General features: G+C 40.1%; 1 protein-coding gene and 1 non-coding gene across 2 annotated transcripts in view; one reads left to right on the top strand and one right to left on the bottom strand.

Annotated features, from left to right (window-relative positions):
- THADA (THADA armadillo repeat containing) overlaps nt 1-23385 on the bottom strand; it is a 311584-nt gene that overhangs the window by 160061 nt on the left and 128138 nt on the right. The window contains 2 exon segments of the mRNA XM_065890727.1: nt 18639-18770; nt 19883-19972. Of these exon segments, the coding sequence (XP_065746799.1) occupies nt 18639-18770; nt 19883-19972 (222 nt within the window).
- On the top strand, nt 882-954 carry TRNAW-CCA (transfer RNA tryptophan (anticodon CCA)). Its single transcript has one exon. It is a non-coding gene; the product is annotated as a tRNA-Trp (tRNA).

The raw sequence follows: 23385 nt of genomic DNA, 5'->3' as shown, positions 1-23385 counted from the left end.
TCATCTCGAGTAGATTGAACCTGCTTCCTAATATCTTTTATTTTTGCTTATTTTCATAATTTGCTTATTCCATAGTGAACAGGTAATTTTCAACTCATCCCAGTTTGAATCATGCTGAATTCTGAACAAACAGAAACCAATTAGTGCACTATTATTTAACATAGTCCCAGTGAATGCACAATGGAGACTGCTGTGCAAAGTTTGAAGATGAAACAAAACTGATTACACTCACACATACCCACACACCCTACCACTAATTAAAAAAATTCTAGTGTTACAAGTATACAATTTCAGCTGTGGTATTATCTTTGTTCAGAAGCAAGGTACATTACTGTATGGTTGAAGCCTTCCAGCATTTAATTAGGTTACTAATTATAAGGAGAATCACATTACCTTTAAGTCTTTCCTTGGGTTGTGACTAAGGCTTAATACATTAATTTCATGGTAACTGTACTTTAAGATGGGGAGCATGTCAATAAAGAATTCGGGTCACATCCTCCAATATGTCCATGTGACTGAAGGTTTTGGCTGTGATACAATTTGATATATTTACTAGGAGGAAAATCACTGCTAATTCCCACTGCTACAGGTAGTGGCCGAGAGATATTTTATATTGCATTTTAAGCATAAGTAACATTCAAGAGTATCTTCACAGAGGGCATATACATGAATATAAAAATAAATAAAATCATTAAGTGACATTCTTTATTCCCATTTAAATTCAATTAATAAATTTAGCATCAATTCAGTATCACATTACTCCCCAACTTCCTTCCTTGCCCATCAATAAAAAAAGTCAGTGCAAATTGTATGAGTCATTCTTCAGTCATGCCAAGGATATAACCTTTAACCTAAGATTAAAAAGAAAGTGCTATGGGACTTCCCTGGTGGTCCAGTGGTTAAGACTCCATGCTCCCAATGCAGGGGGCCCAGGTTCGATCCCTGGTCAGGGAACTAGATCCCACATGCCACAATTAAGACCCCGTACAGCCAAATAAATAATTTTTTTTTTTTCTGAAGTGCTATGTGTGAAATTCAATACTGTTTAACTTCTGGGTGCTAACATCTAATACAAACAACATTTCAAAGGAAAATGAAACAATCTGGATCACTTCCATTCATTTTTATGATTTCATTGGTAGATTTCTATGGCTTTGGCTTGGATCCTTGATAAATTGGAATGTGGAATCATTTAGTTTATAATCTGTATCACCAGTTCGTACAAGGCACAGAAAAGTTCTCCACTCCCTCACATACTTCAAAGTATTTCATTTATTATTCAAATGATTGTTCTGACAAAACCATTAGTCAAGAAGAAAGCAAAGAAATCTTATTTTTTAAAGTGGAAATTTTAAAGATGCAGTTTTCACAACAGACTGCTTTATCTACTCATGCTATTCTGGCAAAATCTTTATTTCCTAAAAGAAAACTTTTATCTTTTTTAATTAAAATTTTTCTTATGTATTAGAAGGTCAGGGCATGTTTTTACTGATTTCACTCAAAGTGAGTATTTATATTTTAAATTTACCTTAGCTTCTTCTTCCTAAATTCCTATAGCCTCTCGCCTTTTCTAAGGAAAATACTAAATTTAAAATTGAGAAAGGTATTGCTGAAACCATGGTGAATGTTTCACAACTACCTTGAAATGATGGTAGGAATATGCACGCTCACGCTCTGTCTCTCTCTCACACACACACTCTCACACATACACACACACACACACATGAAAAAATAAGTACCTTTTAATCAGAGTTCTGAGTTTAGGGCTTTTGGGGTTAACAAGAAAAAAAGTTTCCTGATCTGCAGTAGACCTATTTTCATACTTTCTTTTTCTACACTGACATCACATAGCAGCTGTATCACCGGGTAGCATGTTTGCAAGGTATGAGAAGTTTCTTGGCTTAGCAGAAAAAAAAAAAAAAGCAACAGTCTAGTCCTCAAAAAGAACCCCCATGACCAGTGAGGCTGAAAAAGCTGGCTGAATCACTGGTCAAGAGTCAGTCTTATAGCAAAAATCGGTTGGGCTGAGAACAGAACCTAACAGGAAAACGTAAGGTCAGACTTGAGTCTGATTTGGTGAAGAAACATGTGCTTGGCCACTCAAGGGCTGCATATATACAGATGAAGTTAACTTCCATGACTACTACTAGTCATGGAGCATTTCAATGCCACTACTTGAGAATCAGAGCAATAGATGTTACTACTATTCCAGCCACCAAGAGACCCCATTCCCCTCTTCTGTTACATTTGTGGAAGGAGAGTGGCTATAGTGGTTTAGAATCAATCATTTTCAAGACACGGCTCTTTTCCAATCCCAGACTTGCCAATATGTCCCTATGAAGGTGGCAAAATTTGTCTCTTTGTCTTGTGTTCATTAAGGTTCTCTGTGCTTTCAGTCTCACAGTTCTTAAAAGGAAGCATGATACCTCACACGCAACAGTCATCAAGTTCAATATAAGGCAGATGATGTAGCCCAAACCTATGGTATTTCCAACTGTGTCCAAAGTACTTGGAGCTGCCAGAAAGCAAGTATCATTCATTCATTCAGTCATTTATATTGTGGTAAAATATACATAACATAAAACTTACACTCTTTTTCTTTTTTTTAAGGTAAGAAGTGGATTTATTTAGAGATACACATTCTTTGGACAGAATGTGGTCCGTCTCAAAAGGTAAGAACGGCCTTGGGAGAAACACACTCCAGAGCGTGGGCCAGCTCAGAAGGTGAGAGGCCCCAAAATAGGGGGTGGTTCAAAACTTACACATTCTGAAGTGGCATTTAGCTCATTCACCAAGCAGTGTTAGAGCATTTTAGACTCTGGCCTCAGTGTCTTGATATCCAGGTATTCACTGGTTAATACTCACGGCTTCACAGAGATAAATGTCATTCTATTTTCAGGTAACCTTTCGGATAAGTATACAAAATCAGAGTTCATTCAACACACTAGGGTTTGTATGCTGGAGGTGAGGCAAGAACCACCCAAACCAAGCATTTGGCCATTTCCTTCCAGGTGGAAGGCAGAAACTCTGATATTCTCTTCCTTGCCATTAAGCCTTTCAGAAAATAAGCAACCCACTATTCCCTGACCTTTGGGATTTTTACAAACATCAGCCTGCCGTCCAGAACGCAGACAAGAAACTGTCCAGGGAAAACATGCCCCCAAATGAACAGGATATAAACAAAGCTGTAACTAGGTAATTAATTGTAGGGACTGGACTCCCCTCACTCTGCTTCTCTGATAACAATCTGGTATTTTATCAGCAGGTCTTTTATCTGGAAGGATTCACTGTTTTCTGCTGCCTGGAACTATTCTGGGAGGGGACAAAGACAAGCTTTCATCTTGGAACGGAAATGGAACCACATCTAGAAGGAGGAAGAGTCAAAGCTGTAAAAAGGCCTCCAAGTCTTTCCGTGCCAGCAGGGAGAGGTAAATGGAAAATAGGATGCCCCGTTTCACTAAATGCACGGGAGGAAATTCTGGTGGGGAAGAAGCCACTGCGGTTCCCATCCAGGCAATGTGCAATCTGTCTCTGTCCCAAATTCTATACCCTATCCCCAACCGCTGTCAGCCTCATTCCATCTCTAATACCGCACCCAACCAATGTCTCTTCCTGTCAAAATCAAAGAAACTTAAACTGTGGTTTAAATGACCAATAATACCTTAAAATACTATATCTCACCATGGGATTTCCATTTTAGGAAGGATCAAAACCGTATACTTAAAGAATGAAAGTCCAACTGTGAAACTTCAAGATTCAGCTCAAAAGGGAAGAGGCATCTGAGAAAACTGGGTGGGTAAAAGGCACTGCTTAAGACATCTCAAATCATTCCATACAGATTTCAACTACCCTGGGGGTGAAGCTGGGTTAGAATCTGGCCCTCTGAGTTATTACCGGTGTACACATTAATTAGGAGTAGAACATGTTCCCTAACCCCCTCCAAACACGGCCACACCACTCAGACCTCATAACATGCCATGGACTGGTTATGGAAGGACTTGGGAAAAACAGGGCTTTGAATTCCCCCTCCTACTTAGAACCCAGGAATATTTATCCAAGGTTGAGCCAGGGTGGCTGGCCAGTTCCAAAACCCACAGCCTGGGGCTTATGAACAAGAGAACAGATTGCCCAGTGAGACCAGTGCCCTTCTGTCAGGCTGTGGAGCAATCCTGTGAAGCTCCCTAGGTTCAGATCCCAGGCCCTCATGACACTTCACAGTGGTGCAGACTAGGGGGAGGGCGCTAGGAAACCGCTCTACTGGCCAGTTTTCCATGGGGAATTCCATCAGGACATGGCATTCTAAAGCTGCTACTTTAGGGACGTGTTCAACCATGCAGCAGAATGCAAATCCCTCTCTAGTCTTTTCAAGTTTTTCCTAAGTCCTGTTTTCATTCTGGCTATGAATTAAATTCTGATATCTTAAATCATGCAGAAAAAAAAGGGGTAAGAAGAGATTGAATTATATTAATTATATGGCATTGAAGCTCAGCTAGAAAACAAGAATTACATTTCTTAAGTTTCTCTTCACTAGACTTCTGCAGGTTATAATTAGTATTAAAAGAATTTTACTTTTCATTTTATCCAAGCTGAAAAGAAGCTGAGCCTTAAATTCTGGCTTTACAGGAAAGAGAGATTCTTCTGGAAAAAAAGAAAAAAAAAATGAATAAACAGTCAAGCAAAAAACAAACCAGCACTACTCACCCATCATCCAAAAAGATAGCTTAAGTGACTCACTTTTCAGCGTTTGAAAATATTTTCTACCCACTGCTTTGTAAATTATTTTCTTGTTGGTGTGACACATCCTTTAGTAACAATCCAGCTTTTCCTTGGCTACCTAGATATATTTCCATAGTTACTACCAAAACAGATGGCCTTTTCCTGTACGATTGCAATAATCAAAAAGGAGCAGGCTTATTTACACAGAGGCACCCTCAATACAAATAGACATTTTGTTAATGCTCTGGACACTGCAGAGACAAAACAGAAAATCTCATTCACGTGGGCCTGCCTAATTTTGATTTTGCAATTACTCAGACTGAGGCCGAGCTAATGTTTACCTCTGGGACTGAGAGTTTCATTTAAAATTGGGAGAAATGTGGCCATCTCTTGGGAACTGGTGGCCAGGACACAAATATCCCAGACCAGGAATTTTCCCTGATGGAAAATGAAACAAAACAGAAAAAGACAACCCAGGGGGCACATCTCACACATCTCACTCTCAGTGTGCTCTCCAGCAGGTTTGGCTAGTAACCTTTGGTTGGTGAAGGAGGGAGGTGGAACTCTGCACATGAAAAATATAAAACTGAGGAAAAAAGGGGGATTTCAACCCATCTCAGAGGCCTCGAGGTGTGGCTTAACAACTAATACGTTAACCAGATGCTACTGTTACCCACCCATTAAAAAGCAGTTCCCTAGATATATTACATATAATTTGGAGTAATGAAACTTTCCTTTCATAATATCCAGTAATTTGAACATTTCACTGATTCAGACTTGCCTTTTTAAGGTATCCTTTTAAAGTGTAGGATTACCACATAAGAAAATGTTGGCAATTTTTCAAAATTTCAACATATAGTGATATCCTTATGATTCTGTTTTCTAAGACAGTAAAAAGAGGATGATCAAGTAAGCTACTGTTTATGAAAGTACATTGTAAACTTCAACTTGTTTATATAAATGCTTGTTACTTTTTTTCTTTTTCTTTCAACAACCCTGAAGCTTTTCAAAATTATGTTAAGTTTCAACAGTAAAAACCTAAGATGGTAAAGTCAGATGGAAAATATATGTTCTAATAGTTTAAAAATTATGCCTAAGTAGCAGCCCACAAATAATCTCATTAAGATTTTATGCTTCTTAAGCCTCAAGACACATGTTTTCTTTGCTGAGACACTTATAACTGTGCAATGACCCACGATTTCCTATTACAAGGAAAATTTCTTTTGTAAGAAATCCTCAGTGTTTCTCAGGAATCTCAGAAATTCAGTTGAACCAGTCTTACTTAGCAACCCGTCACAACCACTTGGCCTTAACTGCAAGTTCTTCTTTCTTTTCTACTGATTTCAGATTAGAAGAAGAGACCACTGCTAGAGCAATGCCCAAGGGGGGCAGGGGAGAGATATCTCAAGAAAGCAAAGTAAGTCCAAGTGTTTGTTATCTAAAACTTCAGGTTAATTTTGGCATATTGAGAACTAGCTTGTCATACCCCACAGATGGAGGATCGTAAACATGAGCAAAAGGGCGAATTGTAGTATTAAGCGCTAGCTAGCGTAGCTAAGGGAGTGGCGAGGAGCACGGGCTCTGGGACCAGATCGCCTGGTTCAAATCCTGGCCTCATCACTTCCTAGCAGTATGACCTAGGGCACATTTCTAAACTTCCCACTGCCCAGCTTTCCCTCTCTGGAGGATGGAGGATGGGAATGATGTTAGGGACCTCAGAGTGTTGTCATGATGATTAAATGTATCAGTGTGCATTAAGTCCTAAAACAGTGTCTGGCCCATAGTAAATACCTGCTAATTATTATCACTCATCATTAATTATATGGAAAAAAATCAGAGAAAAGATGATAGGCACCAAGAAGCAACACAGCACAACGGATATCCCACTGTGCCAAAAATCTTATCTGTCTGGTGCTCCACTGTATTTCTATCCTGCCGGACACACAATCACGCTTACAGTAATTATCTATTGAGTAAATGAGTAAACGAATCAACCCCTGACTCCTTAACGAATCACTTTTTGACTGCGGACACATTCTGCTTACTCCTTCTGGACCCTGACTTTTCCATCTCCAAAGAAAATTACCAACACCTGCCACTTGCTACTTCAAAGTGATGATCATCAGTATAAAGGAAAAAGCAAATCATTTCAAACTTACTGAAGGGATATCAAAAGTCAATGACTTTTAAAACCAACGTTCCTGGGCTTCCCTGATGGCACAGTGGTTAAGAATCTGCCTGCCAATGCAGGGGACACAGGTTCGAGCCCTGGTCCGGGAAGATCCCACATGCCGCGGAGCAACGAAGTCCATGCACCACAACTACTGAGCCTGTGCTCTAGAGCCCGCGAGCCACAACTACTGAAGCCCGCGTGCCGAGAGCTCCAGAGCCCATGCTCCGCAACAGGAGAAGCCACCGCAATGAGAAGCCCACGCACTGCAACGAAGAGTAGCCCCCACTCGCCACAACTAGAGAAAGCCCGTGCACAGCAATGAAGACCCAACGCAGCCAAAAATAAATAAATTTATTAAAAAAAACCCCAAAACAAAAACCCCAATGTTCTTTTGTTATTGAGTACCTATGAACACAGTCAATAATACCGAAAGGATCCTCTAATACCCTGAGTCCTGAAGTCCTCTGACTCCAGTTGGCCAGGGGGAATGTGCAGGCGTCGTGCTAGGCCCTAAGAGATGGCTGTTCAGACCTCAGTGTGCAGAGGCACTACCTGGGGGAAACTGCTGACTTTTAGATGTGTATGGGACACGCAGAAGGAGTTGTCCAACAGAAAGTTGAATCTATGATTCTGTACAAGTTCTAGATCTAGGACTGACTCATCAATGTATGTGAGTTGCCAGCCAGGTGAGGACTGTACACGTAAGGTGAAAAAAGAAAAGAGTGGAGGGCAGGACAAAGAGGTGCACCAACATTTAGGAGGCAGCATGAGGAATGAGCCCTGAAAGAGGAGGAAGAAGCAATGGCCAAACAAGGCCACAGAGGAAGAGCATTCTGGAGAAGCCAGTGTGCAAGAGTGTCAAATAGCAGAGGAAGATTCAGAAAGATAAAGACTGAAAAGCATCCAGTGGCTTTTGTAATGAAGAGGTCACTACTATTTCACGTTTGTCAGTGAAGCTTCAGTGAAGTGGTGGAAGAAGCATCCAGGCTGCAGTGGTTTAAGGAAGGAATAAGAGGGGAGGAAATGGAGACTGTAAACACAGAAAACCTTTTCCAAGAGTCTGGCTATAAAACAAAGGAGAGAGCTATGGTAGTAGGCAGAGTGGGTGTCTCCACGGAGACAGTCCATGCCTGATGGCTTCTATTTTCTCTTGCAATTAAGAGGTGATGAGAGTAGGGCCTTGGGTTATGGCAATGACACAAAGTAGGCCCTCAGCAAATACATTTAATGGATGGATGACCTAGTGACGAAGAGCGCTCACAAAATAAAGTGAAAGACAAGAATAAATGGTGAAGAAGAGAGTAGCTGTCGCTGTGTGGAGGGGAGGCAAGACAGGCAGTCAAGAGTCTCAATGTTCAAGGTGAGTGAGGAAAATAAGGCCCAAAGGGAAAAAGTCAAAGGGTATGAGGGTGAATGATCTGGTGCAGCTGATGTGACTAATGCAGGTTGTTTTAACAAGAAGATGATAAATAGACTGGTAAGGGTCAAGGCCCAGAGGAGAGGGAGGAAAAAAACTGCGTCGATCAGAGAAAGATAATCAAAACATGGTATGTCGTGAATTTTTCTTGTCTCATTTTAAGCCTACTGTAATTCTTCTTTACCTTCATACTCTCTTCCCTAATTCAGATTTTTCTGCCTAAAGAGAAAAACATACAGTTTTGATTCTAAAACGTTCCCTACCAGGTAGGAGAAGATGACTTCATATTAGCTGGCATTTGGGGCTTGGTACTCTCAAATCTTCAATTCAGCATTAAAAATGCCTGCTGAGCATCTTGGCTACATTTTTGAGAAAATAATTAAGTTTAAGGAAATAAAGGCTCCTTAAGGAAAAATATTATTAAAATATTTTAAAATTTAAATATTATTACATTTATAATAATTTTCCCGTTACTCTTCATTATTTCCATAAGACTTGGAAATGCAACACTTGGAGTAAATACTGTTCTTAATTAAAGTTTACCAAAGATTCACCGTGGACCGTTTCTTCTGCTAAGTAGCAAACCATTTATTTTGTGAATTTCCTGGGTCATCCTTGATTCAAGTGGAAACAAAGTTCTTTAGGATAACTTTCAAGTTATGAATCATAAAACTCTGCCACAGTCTTCTGCTTGTTAGAGCCCACTGTCTGCAGAATGAACAGTATGACTTTCCTCTCTTAAGAGCTGCTAACCAACATGGGAGATTTCTTAAAGTCTTCAGGATGGTAAACTGAATTCCCACGTTCTTTTCCTGCCTTGCTACTAGGAAAACCTTCTGAATTTCTCCAACCCACCAGTGCTCCTCCCCTTGTTTACAGGACCTTGGTCCTTAGTGTATCTGCCATACAATTAAGTGGTTCATATACAGTATGTCAGGTTCACAGCATGGGTTTTATCTTACTAGCTAGATCATAAGTTCTTCAAGGATGAAAAACCTTTTTCCTTTACTTTGCTTCTTATCCAAGACCTCATGCTAGCTAGGTATACAATGGATGTTTAACAACTACTTAGTTAATCTATTAACTGATTGGATTCTAAGTTTGAGAGTGAATGGCAGCAATAGGCCATGGATTATCATCATTGTCAGAAATTTCACCTAAGAACGAGGCTGTCTACAGATCACTTGTTCTAACATGACCTGAACTGGCCTACTGAAGTAACAGATAACACTGCAGAAAAGCTGGTCCTTACAAGTTTTGTTTTTCTAGCTTGCTTTGTCAATGCATTCCATTAAGAGGTGAACTCCTCATTCCTTTTGCTCAAAAACATATTCAGAAAATGGTCTTAAAGAGATCTGGCACCAGAGATTAAGTTGGCCAGGCCCCCCTCTAGGAACTGAGAGATAAAAATCGGTGACAGATGTCAGAGGTATCTTTTTATGCCAGAACTCTTTGCAAAAAAGCCACACGATGCAGAAAACATGATTTCATTCCACACACTGAACCTCAGGTACCCCTGGGTAGAATCTGGAAATTCAGAAGGCCGTAAGCAAAAAAGCCCTCCAAATAAAGCACTAGCTAGGCAGGGCCATGGTAAAAAGGAGACCAAGTAGATAGCTGCCCAAACTGTGATTTCACCAGCATTGGGAAATACCTTCCGATCTCTGCTTTTGGGTCCTCCCTTATGTAAGGCCTAAAATTCCATCACCTAGATTCCTCACTTTATTTCAAAATGTGTATCTGTGTAACACAACAAACAGCCCCAAGGAAGGTAATGACTAGGGTCATTTACATGTCTGTATGAAAGGAAGGAGTAGGCACAGGTTTGGCTTATAGGCAAAGGGGAGAACTGAGCACTCAAAAAAGCCCTGAGTGGAACTGAACATCTGCACCTTGACAATCTTGCTCAAGGCCTGGCCTGGTATCAAAGTCATATCACTAAAACCAGAGGTCAGGGTTTCTACACGTTAATGGAATGGCAGGTCCCTTTTTTTCACCCAACCATTGTTAGCAGATCAGAATGGTATAGGGAGACTCCTAACCTTTAATCCCATTCTCTAAGGGTCATGGAATTTACCAGTAACCACAGGACAGGTGGAGTTCTGAACCTCTAGGATGGCCAGGCAGGAGGAAGTGCTGTAGTAACAGCACCAGGAAAGCCCTATTCTCAAATATTTTTACGTGTAATGGGCTAGGACTGGCAACTCCTTTATTCTTTCTACAGGCATCTCTGTTTGACGTTTGGACAACAAAGAGTTATCTATTTTAATCATTCTTCAGAAAAGCATCTCTGACTTTTCTCAAAGACTCAGATGTTCCTTGTACTTGTCAGAAAACAAATGTGGCTTAAGCCAACATCTGAAATGGAGAAAAATATAGCAACCACCAAAAAATGATAATTAAATTAATAAGGAATGCTTTTCAGACAAAACATCCCATAGGCCAAAAAAATGTTTTCAGAACTACAGAGAACAAAGTTATAGAAGTTACTGAGAAGCTAAATTTAAGTGGATTAACTGCTGAAGGGTACCATGTAGGGGCAGACCACTGTGACCTGTGGGCCATGAGAAGTATGGCACCCCAACTGGTAGGTGGAGGAACCCATGAATGACAGAGTATCTTTTGATTCCAGAACTCTTCGCAAAAAAGCCACACGATGCAGAAAACATGATTTCATTCCACACACTGAACCTCAGGTACCCCTAAGGGGTACCTGAATAAAAATGTACAAATATGTGTTACAGGTTTAGGGGCAGGTTTATCATTTCACTGCACATTTAGAATCTACAGCCAGGTTGTTCAGCTTTTCTAAAATAAGACACCTCAAAAAGATGCCTTGACGGTCATCTGGCCCCACCTCAGATGCACTGCAGAAATCTAAAAAATATACACAACATATGATCAGTTTTCCTTGATGACATTCAATGACCAGCAGCTCAGTATTATGGAAATCTGTTCGTTCTCTTGATGCAGAATGTTAGCTCTCACAAAATTCTTCCTTATATTAAAATCTGAAATCTACCTCTTACTTTCCCATTGGGAGCACAAGAGAGAAATGATGTGCCTTCTGTCATACGGCTGCCTCTCAAATATGTAAAGACCATTACCATGTTGCCTCTAACTAGTCTTTTCCAGTCTAACTATTTCCAGATGTTTAGCTTCCTCCTCATCTTGGTCACCTTCTCTGGATAAATATTAGTTTATCAGTGACCCTCCTAAAATGGGAAGCCCACAGCATAATAACATAATAGCAGAATGATGTGGGTTTAGTCTGACCAGCAGAGTTCAGGGGGATTATAGCCTTCACTACCTAGAAGCAGCAACTGTGTCATACTGCTTCCTCAGGGCTCACCAGGAAATCCCATTCCCCAAGATTTTTTCATAAAATCTGCTATGAAGCCGACAGCTCTCATTCTATATGTATGTAATTTTGACTTCTCTTTACAAAATCAGAACATGATATATATCTCTATTAAATGTTATCTTGATAGTCTCAGCCCATCAATCCAGTCTTCCAAGGCTACTTTGAAATCATATTTTTCAATTATGGACTATATTAGACATATCAAATAAAAAAGAGTAGAGAGAATAATATAACAGCCATTTGCCCCAAACCCAGCTTAAGAACACATCACAAATAAAACAAGCTCCTAGTATATGCTTCCTTAATTTTATCCCCTCCTTCCCTGCTTCATAAAGGTAATGGCTACTAGCCTGAATTTGTGTCTGTCTCTCCCATGCTTAAAGACTATTTTGAATGGGAGTCCACCACCAGTTATATCTCTCTTATATGCAAACCTAATAAGCACGCAATCTAGTCTGTTTTCATTTTAAGTAAGTAATTCAAACGCTGAATAAAGCAGCATTGGCCTCATCTATCAGACTCCTAATCCCATCAAAACAATGAGGTGACTCAGGCATGACTAATTCTTAGGGAATCCTTACTAGCTCTCAGCAAATAAAGTATGAAGCACTTGCAAGTAATACATTGAATGATCCAGTCTAAAACAATATCAACACAATTGTTTGGTCACTGATAAAAATATGCCTTTTCCTCTCTCTTTTGAAATCTTTCTGCAAGCTCCGAGGATAACATTCCCATGCCACACATCCCCCAAATTACTGACTTGGCTCTAGGCTAACTTGTACCTGAGGCTGTAAGTTATCTGGGTCCGAGGACTTGCCTTTATCCACAAGAGACAGTGTTCTTTTTCTATCACCTCACCTACATCTGGTTTCAGGGCCTTCCTTCCAGTTTACTGGCAAAGACAATGCTGAAGCAGGAGTTAAAAAAAGTCTGCCCTCTATCACCTTATACCATCAAGCCCTTCCTCTCTCTAGAATTTTTCTTAACCAACAAACTAAGGGGCTTTTATCTGCTATTTTGTAGTCAGGATTATCCCCATTATACAGACTCGACAGCCTGAAGCACTAAGGGGCCCACCTTTTCGTGCCACATTAATCAGGAGGCTTTCCCCCACGTATTTTGGCTTGTTTATAATTCTATGACCTCCCTCCTCCTCTTATCAATTCAGGCTCCTCTCATTTGGCTCTAAAGCCTGCAGCACGGTAGCTGCAAGGTGGACCTCCAGATCCCTTGACTGGATAGCAGTCAGGGGAGAGGAGGTCAGAGTCCAGGAAGGTCTCAGGTCATAGGCTCATAAGGCCAGAGAGGACCCTGGGTAATGTCCAATATCTTAATTTGATAGAAAAGGAAACCGAGGGTGTGACCTTCAGAGAGGTGAAGTCAAAATAAAAGCAAATGTCAGAGCTCACATTAGAGCATAAGATTCCTCAAAGGGCAGGTAAAACAGAAAACCCAGCTGAGCCTCCTTTCTACATAATCAGTAACCAGTGGGATATGAAATATGGCTCCAATACTGTAAGACCAGGAGTCCCTTAAGTACTTCATAGATACACAGATCTGCTAAGACACAGTGTCTCATTTCACAGTTAGTTTCGTTTTTAGGTTAATAATTCAGCCTCTGTGCCCAAACCTGGGCTACGCAGAGAAAGGTACCAAAAATGAAAAACTGAAAAAATCCATAGCTGCTTCTCCATGGAAAGAGATTAAGATTTATTTGGAGGGAATAAGTATTGAGCATATAAATTACAATATGATTCAGTAATGATGACTAGTAAGATAAGAGATTTAAATTAATGCTATAGCTATTCAGAGGGAGAGAGGATTAAGAGCTGGGGTGGAGAGAAAGGGAGGTGGGTATGCCTTCTTTCCCAGCAGTGTCTCAACAGCCCTCTGCCTGATTTCTTTCTCTATAAAGCAAATCCTGCCTTCTACTTATCACAAGGATTCTGGGAAGACAGAACAGATAGAAATGTGCAACCTTGGAGGAAAGTTCCTGGTATTATAATCACAAATGAAGGTAGAAGCCAACTACTGTCTACTGCAAAAACCCCAACTCTACACGATGGCAAGGAAGATCTTTCAACTTCATAACCTGGGCAAGGAGTAAGGTGATAATTCTTGCATTATGCAACTTTCAAGGAAAATAAAACAAGAGTCAATATTATTTTCCAATATCATAGGCTTAAAAGGCCTAAGTCTTAGTTTTTGTACTCCCTACCCCTCCCTTCTTAAGACTGGTACAATCAAAAGGTTCCATGAAATATTTAAAAAATACATAAAATGCGTATTTTCCAATTTTTGTTTGATTGTTGACTAGATGTTTCAATATCGCAACTAAAACAGTTTCCATTGCATACATAGGTCGCTATGGGTGATTTCCACTGCCACGTGTTTAATTAAGATTGTATGGTTATTTGTACCTCAAAATTTTTCACAAAACAGAAAGGCAGATTTCACTGAAAATTTACCTAAAGTGAACAAGGACTGAAATGATTTGGAGAAAAACATACCAAAAGTCATTTGCAATGAAAATAAGTCAAAAAGGGGGGAGGTTGGGGAGATCCTTTTAAAAGCATCCCAGAGTGAACAAAAGGCAGTAGAGGGATTTAATCCGATGCGGAGACCTCAGTTATCTGCAATAGAAGGCACTTTTTGCCTCACACACACAGGTACCACACTGGTCAAGCATCACAGCTAGTGAATAAGTGGCAGAGCTTAGAAAGAACCAAGTCTCTTGAGTCCAGGGCCTTTGTTCTGTTCAGGATTGCCGAGGTTTGAGGCATTTTTGGTTTCCTACAGCTCGTCAATTCAAACTTGAAGCTTGCTTGTGAAAGGGAATTCCAAGGTGTGTGTCCAGAGATATTCTGGTCTCTAGAAAGCCCCGGACACGTGGGCACTAGTGAACTGTAATCAGGGAGCTAGTCAGGGTCCCTTTTAAAGCATGCGTCACTCTGCTCTGTGGTGTCTGAACTGAAGGGGGTGAACGGCCTTAAACTGAAGGCATCATCTCTGCATGGAAGAGGGCTGTGTATCTGGATCCAGCACAGCATTAGGCACATAAAATACACTCGATTTGAAAAAACCTTGTAAACAAAACACTGGGATTAACATGATCATTTCTGTTCCAAGATGATGCAACAAATCATAGCTGTGCGCACACATAACTGTGGAATATCCACATCAGAAGCTTCTAAGATTTAAGTTAACAAAGAAAGGCAACAGAGATATAAGCTTGGATTCCCAAATGTGGAATAAGGGACAAAGGTACAAATAATACTTCCTAACACCTCACAGAGAGGAAGGAAATGGCAGGTAAGTATATGTAAATCAAAAGGAAATAAAAAGCTGTCATCAGGGCTTTTATTTTTTTTTTAATCTTTTTGCGGTACGCGGGCCGCTCACTGTTGTGGCCTCTCCCATTGCGGAGCACAGGCTCTGGACGCGCAGGCTCAGCGGCCATGGCTCACGGGCCCAGCCGCTCCGCGGCATGTGGGATCTTCCCGGACCGGGGCACGAACCTGTGTCCCTTGCATCGGCAAGCGGACTCTCAACCACTGCGCCACCAGGGAAGCCCTCATCAGGGCTTTTAATCTTCTCATTGTACAACTGATTCACTTTAGCAAAGTCAGAGCAACCTCTGTGCTACTCCCACTAGCTGAAAAATTTTGCTTTAGCTAAACTCAAGAGTATCCAAGAGCCTGATTAGAGCTCTTCCAAGTACGTAAATTAATACTAGCAATGCCACAAAAATAAAACACTGCCCATCCACTTGTGCATATATCCGTCTTTTCAGCCATTATCCCAAGTCAACACAGCCTAATCTTTACCATGATTAGAACCACAAACACTGCCTGGATTGGCAGGTTTTTATGATCAATCTTTCACTTTCTTCATGAATAATTTTCTCAGAAGTATTTTAAATCTAATGTGTATAGTTTTACCAAATTCGCTATTTAAAAAAATCTTTTTATATAGTTCATCTCTCTGGTGGGGTGAAAACACTGGGATTAAATTTGAGATAGCACAGAGTAGCACAGAGGTTGCTCTGACTGTGCTGAAGTGAATCAGTTGTACAATGAGCAGATTAAAAGCCCTGATGAGGGCTTCCCTGGTGGCGCACAAGGTTGTCCTGGCAGTAGGTTGATGAAACCCAAAACTGGGTTTTCTAACTCTAAATCTAGGATCTTTCTACTTTCTTTTCAAGAAAGAAAAGCCAGGCTTCTTCTATCCCAGGCCACAGACTGGCCCCAACTACCCCAAGCAATGATCCCACAGATGTAAGCCTGAGAGAAAGCCTGCACCCAATCAAGCTACTGCCACCATTGGAAAAGCAAGGTCAGGAGCAGACCCCACTGCAAGTGGGGCATGACTTCTACATCGTGAAAATAGCCTGCACTTGGATCCACTGCCTAGATACAGGCTCCTAATCGCTCCTAGTTGCATAAATTTCAGGGCCCTTGGGGCTACTCAGTGTAGCCAAAACTCTTAACTACACAAAAGGGAGTTGGATATTTTGGTGTAATAGAAAGAGGATACCCAACACTCTTGACAAGCCCTACAGTCTTGGGTTCATATTCCAACTCTATAACTGAGTTGCTTTCTGAACCTCAGTTTCCTCAACAGGTAAAGAGAGGTGTAACACCTCCTCTCAGAGTCATCGTTAAGCAAAACGTCCAGTTCAGTGCCTGGCAAACAGTGGAGACTCAATAAGGTTGGTCTACTTCCTACTGAATTCTCTGCTCAGAATATTTTCTTGCTTGTTCTCTGAATTCCTGGGTCAAAAGCTACTTCTGATAAACCTCCCGAATAGCCTAACCAAGTTCCAAGTATAGTTTATTAAAATCATCTCTCTGTATGTGTGTGGTTCTGATAATGTTTGATATCTCAAATTTAATCTTGCTACTCAATGTGTGATCTGCAGACCAGCAGCCTCAGCATTACCTAGAAGTCTGTGTGAAATGCAGAATCTCAGGCCCCGCCCCAGACCTACTGAATCAGAATTTATGAGATCCCCAAGTGATATGTTTACATCTTAAAGTTTGAGGAACACTGCCTATAACATACTTGGACATTCAATAAACCAGAGCCTATGGACACTCTAAGGAATCCGCTATGGCATTTTTGCTGCTGGTGGTGCTCTATGAATCTTTATTCAAGTAGAAAGCAACCACTGATTAAGGCATTTTCACTGGAAGGACAGGAGAACTGTACATTTCTTTCTTTGTGTTTCTGAGTTAAGAAAAAGAAGATGCACTAAGTACATTAGCCTTAAGGCAATATTTAAATCTCCTATGTTCACGTGATCTTTGTATATGTAATAAGTGCTCTGAGTATAATTACTAACATGAGCTTTCTGATTCTATGTAAACTAATAAATAACAGGAAGGATACTTTCAACATAGTAACTTCTGGTTTCTAGGATGTAACACCTATCAGATTGATTAGAAATAAGCTTCCACAGGGCTTCCCTGGTGGCGCAGTGGTTGACAGTCCGCCTGCCGATGCAGGGGATGCGGGTTCGTGCCCCAGTCCGGGAGGATCCCACATGCCGCGGAGCGGCTGGGCCCGTGAGCCATGGCCGCTGAGCCTGCACGCCCGGAGCCTGTGCTTTGCAACGGGAGAGGCCACAACAGTGAGAGGCCCGCGTACCGCAAAAAAAAAAAGAAAAAGAAAAAGAAATAAGCTTCCACAAATTGGATGTTCTCAACACAGGACGATAAAGTTCTAAAGCGTGCCTTTGTTTCTAATGTACACTGTGATTCTGTATATGTGCCTCCCCCAACCATCAACTTTCTGAATTATTTTTTAGTTCTTTCCAGTTATATGTGAAAGTACAATTTTTAAATGCTCCTGAAAGTTAAATTTATGACCCAAATTCCTAAAATGAATCACCAAATGCTGGATACGGGAGGCTGGTAACTCTGTGTATCAGGAAACAAAAACCAATCTGAGTGAGTCATCTCTGTGATCACAGATAACATAGCCACAGCCAGGGCTTGGCGCAAACAAATGGCTACAGCAATCACACACCAGAATCTTGTGTTTAATGGTTTCTCACATTAAAATGCATCAGTCAGCTCTGTGAAACCAGGAAGTGGAACCCAGGACACCACATAAATAACAAGTACACTCTCTTGAGTTGGTTATATTTTATCCTTCTGCTGTATTTCATTTTTTGGTAGATACATAAAAATGAAGGTACTGTTTTGTCAAGAGGTAAGCAGAAAGGTAAAGCTAACTAATATCACAGGCTTTCTGAAATATTTCACAAGAAAATTTCAATGCCTTTTGGAGGCCTGTTTATTGAGGCCTTTGATCCAAAATGAAAAAGGTGATCAGAAGCTGGCAAATGCCTCAAAAAAATGTAACAGGAGGAAGTGGTAATAGGCTGTAGAAGCAGAAAAGCCTGTTATCATTTGATTCCATGTGTAATCTTTATGCATGGCTTTTTCTCAGGTACTCCAAGCTTGAAGGGGAAGATGAGTGGGAAGTGAACTCGTGCTACACAGCATTGCCATCTAGATGTTGCCCCTTGCAACCACCAGCAAACTCCTCCAGAGTGAAGGACCAGGTGTCCTCTTGAACCCCTGGACAGGGGATATATGCCAGAACTGAGCCTGCCCCATGCTGGCCAGGCTCAACACAGGGATAATGCAAACACCCAGGCTATGTTTATCAAAAGGGGGTATCTCCTATCAACACCACACACCCATTAGCAGGCAGGACTCCCAGAAAACACTACTTAAACAGGAGACATGAGCTCCTAAACCCACCATCTGAAACACTGGAGACCAGTTGGGGGCAATGGCAATAATCCCAGGCCCCTGTCTTCACAAGAACCCTCCCAGAGTAAAAAAAAAAAAAAAAAAAAAAAAAAATCTATAATTTCTGAAATAGGAACAGGATTAAATAGCCCCATAAAGCCCCCATGCCCACTCCCATTATTTCCATGAGGCATACACTACCTCATAATGAAGGGAATAAAAGGTGCCATGCTGAGAGCAGAACAGGTGCCATCCATCGGGGAAGGGTAGAGCCTCCCCAACACCAAAAGTAAGAGAAACATGCTGGGATGATGGTTTAGTTCTCCTGTATCACTGAAAAAAGAAAAAAATTATTGTACATAAAAGATAGGCAAGGCACTATCTTCAAACGTTTTTCTCATTAAATAATTATGTATTGATATATAACGTGAGACTATGATCAGCAATAATTTTCCTTTTTGCGTTTTTTCCTCCATTCACTTCATATTCTCTTAGTGTGTAAATGAGGGAGAAACTGGCAAAGCCGTGGATTGGGCTTTTGCACAGGATTCTCTTCTCAAAGCATATTATTCGGTAATTCGAGTCTGCTGTTTTGATTTCAGCTGTTCAGACATTAGAGAGGTGTTTATTCCAGAGTATGAAATGTGAAACTTTTAACATCCAAATGTACTTAGGAAAGCGTGGACAGTCACTTACTAGGGCCAGAAAAGCCTTTCTGCACAAATTACTAATGTGAGGAAATGGATCATAAACAGAAGTAAAATTCACTGATGCGATTTTATTTTCTCATTACAGACAATTGGTATAAATTCATGCCAAGTGCAAAAACTGCTAAAAGAATAAAATGGTCCATGCTCTAAGATGTCCATTCTAAAAATTATACTACCAGCCACAGAATGTGACTGAAAAGACAATGGTGAACTTTTTTATCTGCTCTGATCAGACTGGAAGCCCTCTTAATAGCATTATTTTGTGTTTCCAGGGTCACTGGCCATCTTCACTCAAGTAGAATAGTACCATTTCTGATCACAAGTGACCAGATTAGTCAGCTGCAACAGGCCAGTGATAAAAAAAATGACAGGTGTGTGTTAAAGCAAACTCAATATGTAAACACACAGATTTTGAATATAAGAGGAAGAAAATGATTCTTAGAAGAAATCACCATGTGCTTCTAAAAAGCTAACTCCTATAAAACACTAAAAACTTTAAAAATAGGATTTTTAAAATGTAAAATATAATATAAAACCCCGATTTTATACAACCTTTCAGGTACATATCTACTACAGAGTGTCAGGCAACATGATGTATTTAATAAAGAAGGACTTTAAAAAAATCCATCTATGTTTACAAGGAAGGAGCTGATTAAAAATTGCTGCCTGGAGGGAAAAATCTTGAAGTAATTCACATCCTTGATTTCACTTTGCCCCACCCTATTCTCTCCTTACCTGTCCACGGTATTGGCTACAGTTTCCAACTGTTTGAGAAGAAAGGGATAGAGTTCGGGGAAACGAGAGAAAAATTCACTCCCTGTCATCCTGTGGAGAGAGAAAAATAGATAAATTACTATCATTTATTCCTTCTGATTTGATAATAAAGCCTTTTAATTTATTTTTTAAAGAATGACAACAAAGATCATTTGAAGATTTAATGAAATAAAGTTAAGAACAAAACTCACATCTGAAGAATTTAACAATCAACAGAAACAAGAGATTTAATTTGGATTTTGGAAATGCTCTTAACGCATGGAATTTTATCTCAAAATTTAAGATTACATACACTTACAAGTATTTAATATTAACTTCTGACAGGGAAGAAGTATGCAATTTGTAAAAATGCCAAGTTTCCACAATTGATTTGGACTCTGAGTATAGTCAGCACCTGGTGGACTGAGACTGACTCAGCTTCAGTAGTAAGGGCAAATGTAAAACGAGGTTTCTCGAAGTCGGCACCAATGGCAGCTTGGATGAGCTCCTCTTTGTTGTGGAGGCGGTCCTGTGCATTGTAGAGGGTTTAGCAGCCTCCATAGCTTCTACCCACTAGATGCCAGTAGCTCAACACCTCCTCCTCCCACCAGCTGACAACCAAAAATATCTCTGGACATTGCCAAATGTACCCTGAGAGGGAAAAAAAGGTTCCTAGCTGAGACCCACTGGTCTGGAGCATGGTTATCAGAAGACATGGCATGTGAAGCTCTGGGGCGCCAATCTGAGAGGGCTACTTTTTCCCTCTTTATAAATACTGCCCCCTGAACTCTGACAAGATTCTGAAAATAGGTCCTCCAACTGTACAACCGACAAAAAAGCTCAAGCTAAACATAGCGTTTGGTGTTAAGTACTGTCTCCAAAACTATTAAAGAATTACTCTGAAGGGGTAACATAAATATTCCCCAACTTGCCCTTCTTAGCAACTCTAGATGCATGCTCCTATTAATGAAGACCCCAAATATCATTGTTTAAAAATTGGGGTGTATTTCACACACAGTGGAATGCTCAAACCTTAAGTGTACCATTCGATCAATTTTCACAAATGCATACACTCATGTAATCCAACCCTATGAAGCCTCAGTAATTTTCCATCATCCCAGAAAGTTCCCTTGTGCCCCTTTCCCAGTCAATTCTGAATCCCCAAAGCAACCATGATTTGATTTCTATCACCACAATTTGGTTTTGTCTAATCCAGAATTTCATATAAATGTAATAATGCATTACATAACTTTTTGTGTCTGGCTTTTTTCACTCAGCATAAAGCTTATGAGATTCATTCATGTTATTCAACATATCAATAGTTTGATTCTTTTTGAATATACAAGGTTGTTTATCCATTCTTCTCTTGACAGACAGGGACTGTTTCCGTTTGTTGGCTTTCATGAATAAAGCTGCTATGAACATTCTTACACAAGGTTTTTTGTGGACATATGTTTTAATTCTTCTTAGAAAACTGACTGTTTTCCAAAATAGTTATAGCATTTTACACTCCCAACAACAAATAAGCATTCTAGTGGCTCTATATCCCTTCCAACATTTGCTGTGGTCTTTTTTTTCATTTTAGCCATCCTTGTGGGTATGTAGTGGTATTTCCCCATTATTTTGGAGAGAAGTGATTACTTTTGTTTGTTGCATACTTTTAAAACCTTACCACGTTATAAATTTTCTTTTATACCTATTTCATATTCAGTAAGATCAAATTTTTTAAAAAGTCCTTACTCTATCCCTTACTTTATCCCTTATTCTATCCTTACTTTATCCTCAATAAATAAGTTACAGATTTATTGAACATTTACTGGACATTTTATGTTAAATAAGCTCATATCCTTTTGGTACTTATTAGATATTTTTATGGAAAAAATTAATAAATATTATAAGAAACACACTAGACTGCCCAGTGCCTCTCCTCATAGAAAACTATGCAAAAGTATCTTAGCTTTCTCTTATAAAAAATTCAGTGCATTAAGTACTTACCTTTCGTTTGATTTTTTTCCCCCAACAAATATGCATATTACATATACTGCTGTGCACCTTGATTTTTCTTCATCTAAACTATATCTACCAAGTCATTCAATATCAGGCACCCTGAACTATTTCTTTCCATTTAATGGCTGCAGAGTAAACCACATTATGGTTGAGTGTAACTGATTTAATCCCTAATGGTTAGGGCTTTGGGTTGTTACCAGTCTCTTGCTGTTACAAAGGATAACAGGTATAAATTTCATCGTTAATAAATCGCAAACCTGGGCTTTGCAAGGTCAATGTTTTATTGAGGGGGAAGACAAAACAATTCCACTACAGGCTATGTTACATTCCTTACCACCTCCAAGCAAAACTGGTCAAGAATATCAGCTTCCATTTTTAGTAGAGTCACTTAAAAATAAAACTTAAGAGTTCAGTACTGGGATCCCTGAGTACATTTGCTCATACAGAACATCTCCATCTACACAACAAAGCCTGGTGGATACCTCTTCTCAAGGAATCAGTCACTAATTTCCAGGGGAGTAAGTCATTCCTTAATGGCCTGATTACCTCTTGGGGGAATAAGAAAGACAAGCATTCTCACTTAAGTAGACCATATGGTTGTTATCACCATCATCTATTAATTGCCTCGATAAATAACTGGCTCTGCTGACCATGATAATGCCAGAGAAAAGGGCTGAGGAGCTACTATTCTAAAATTAAAGCTTTTTTTTTTTTTTTGGCTGCAGCTTGCAGGATCTTAGCTCCCCAACCAGGGATTGAACCCAGGACTTCATGACAAGAAAGTAGAAAACATAGGATGACATACGATTTTTTAGAAATCTGAATGCCAGACTAGATAGATTCACCTGTCTTACAGGCACTGAAAGTATCTGAATAGGAGAGAGAGGTGACAAGAGCAGACAGACTAGAGAGAGTAGAAATGTGGTGACCCCATGGACATTCACTAAATGTGTACCTTTTCACCTCAACTACAGCATTAATATCTATAGGCATCTATACCTCCCTGCATCTCTCTTGATACACAGCACAATACTATGTACATGCTGGTTGACTGGTAAATATTTTGGCAATGAATGAATAAGTAATATTAGCCAGAGAGGAAAAAAAAAATTCTAATATAGTTGACCTCAAACCTATGCCTTATGCCTTTTTTCTTCTCTCAGTGACTGGTACCCACCCAACTGACACTTAACTACTCAGCCAACCTGCCAAGCCTGAAACTCCCAGTACACCCAGTCAACAGGCAAATCTTGCTACTTCTACCTCCAGGGTATCTGTTGAGTCTATTTCCCACCATCCCCACTACTTACAAATCTGACCACCATTATTTCTTGCCTAGATGCTATGTCAGCCTCTCACTTGATCTCTTTGCCTCACATCTTCCCCCTCTGTAACTCTCTGTTGTGATAAGAATTCTCTCTTTAAAATACAAAGCTAATCATGCCACATTAGGAGATTAATGGCTCCCTACTGCTTTT

This window comes from Phocoena phocoena, chromosome 14, assembly GCF_963924675.1.
Source record: "Phocoena phocoena chromosome 14, mPhoPho1.1, whole genome shotgun sequence".
NCBI classification, from domain to species: Eukaryota; Metazoa; Chordata; class Mammalia; order Artiodactyla; family Phocoenidae; genus Phocoena; species Phocoena phocoena.
Note: the sequence above shows the minus strand (reverse complement) of the source record. Positions and strands in the feature narration are given on the sequence as shown.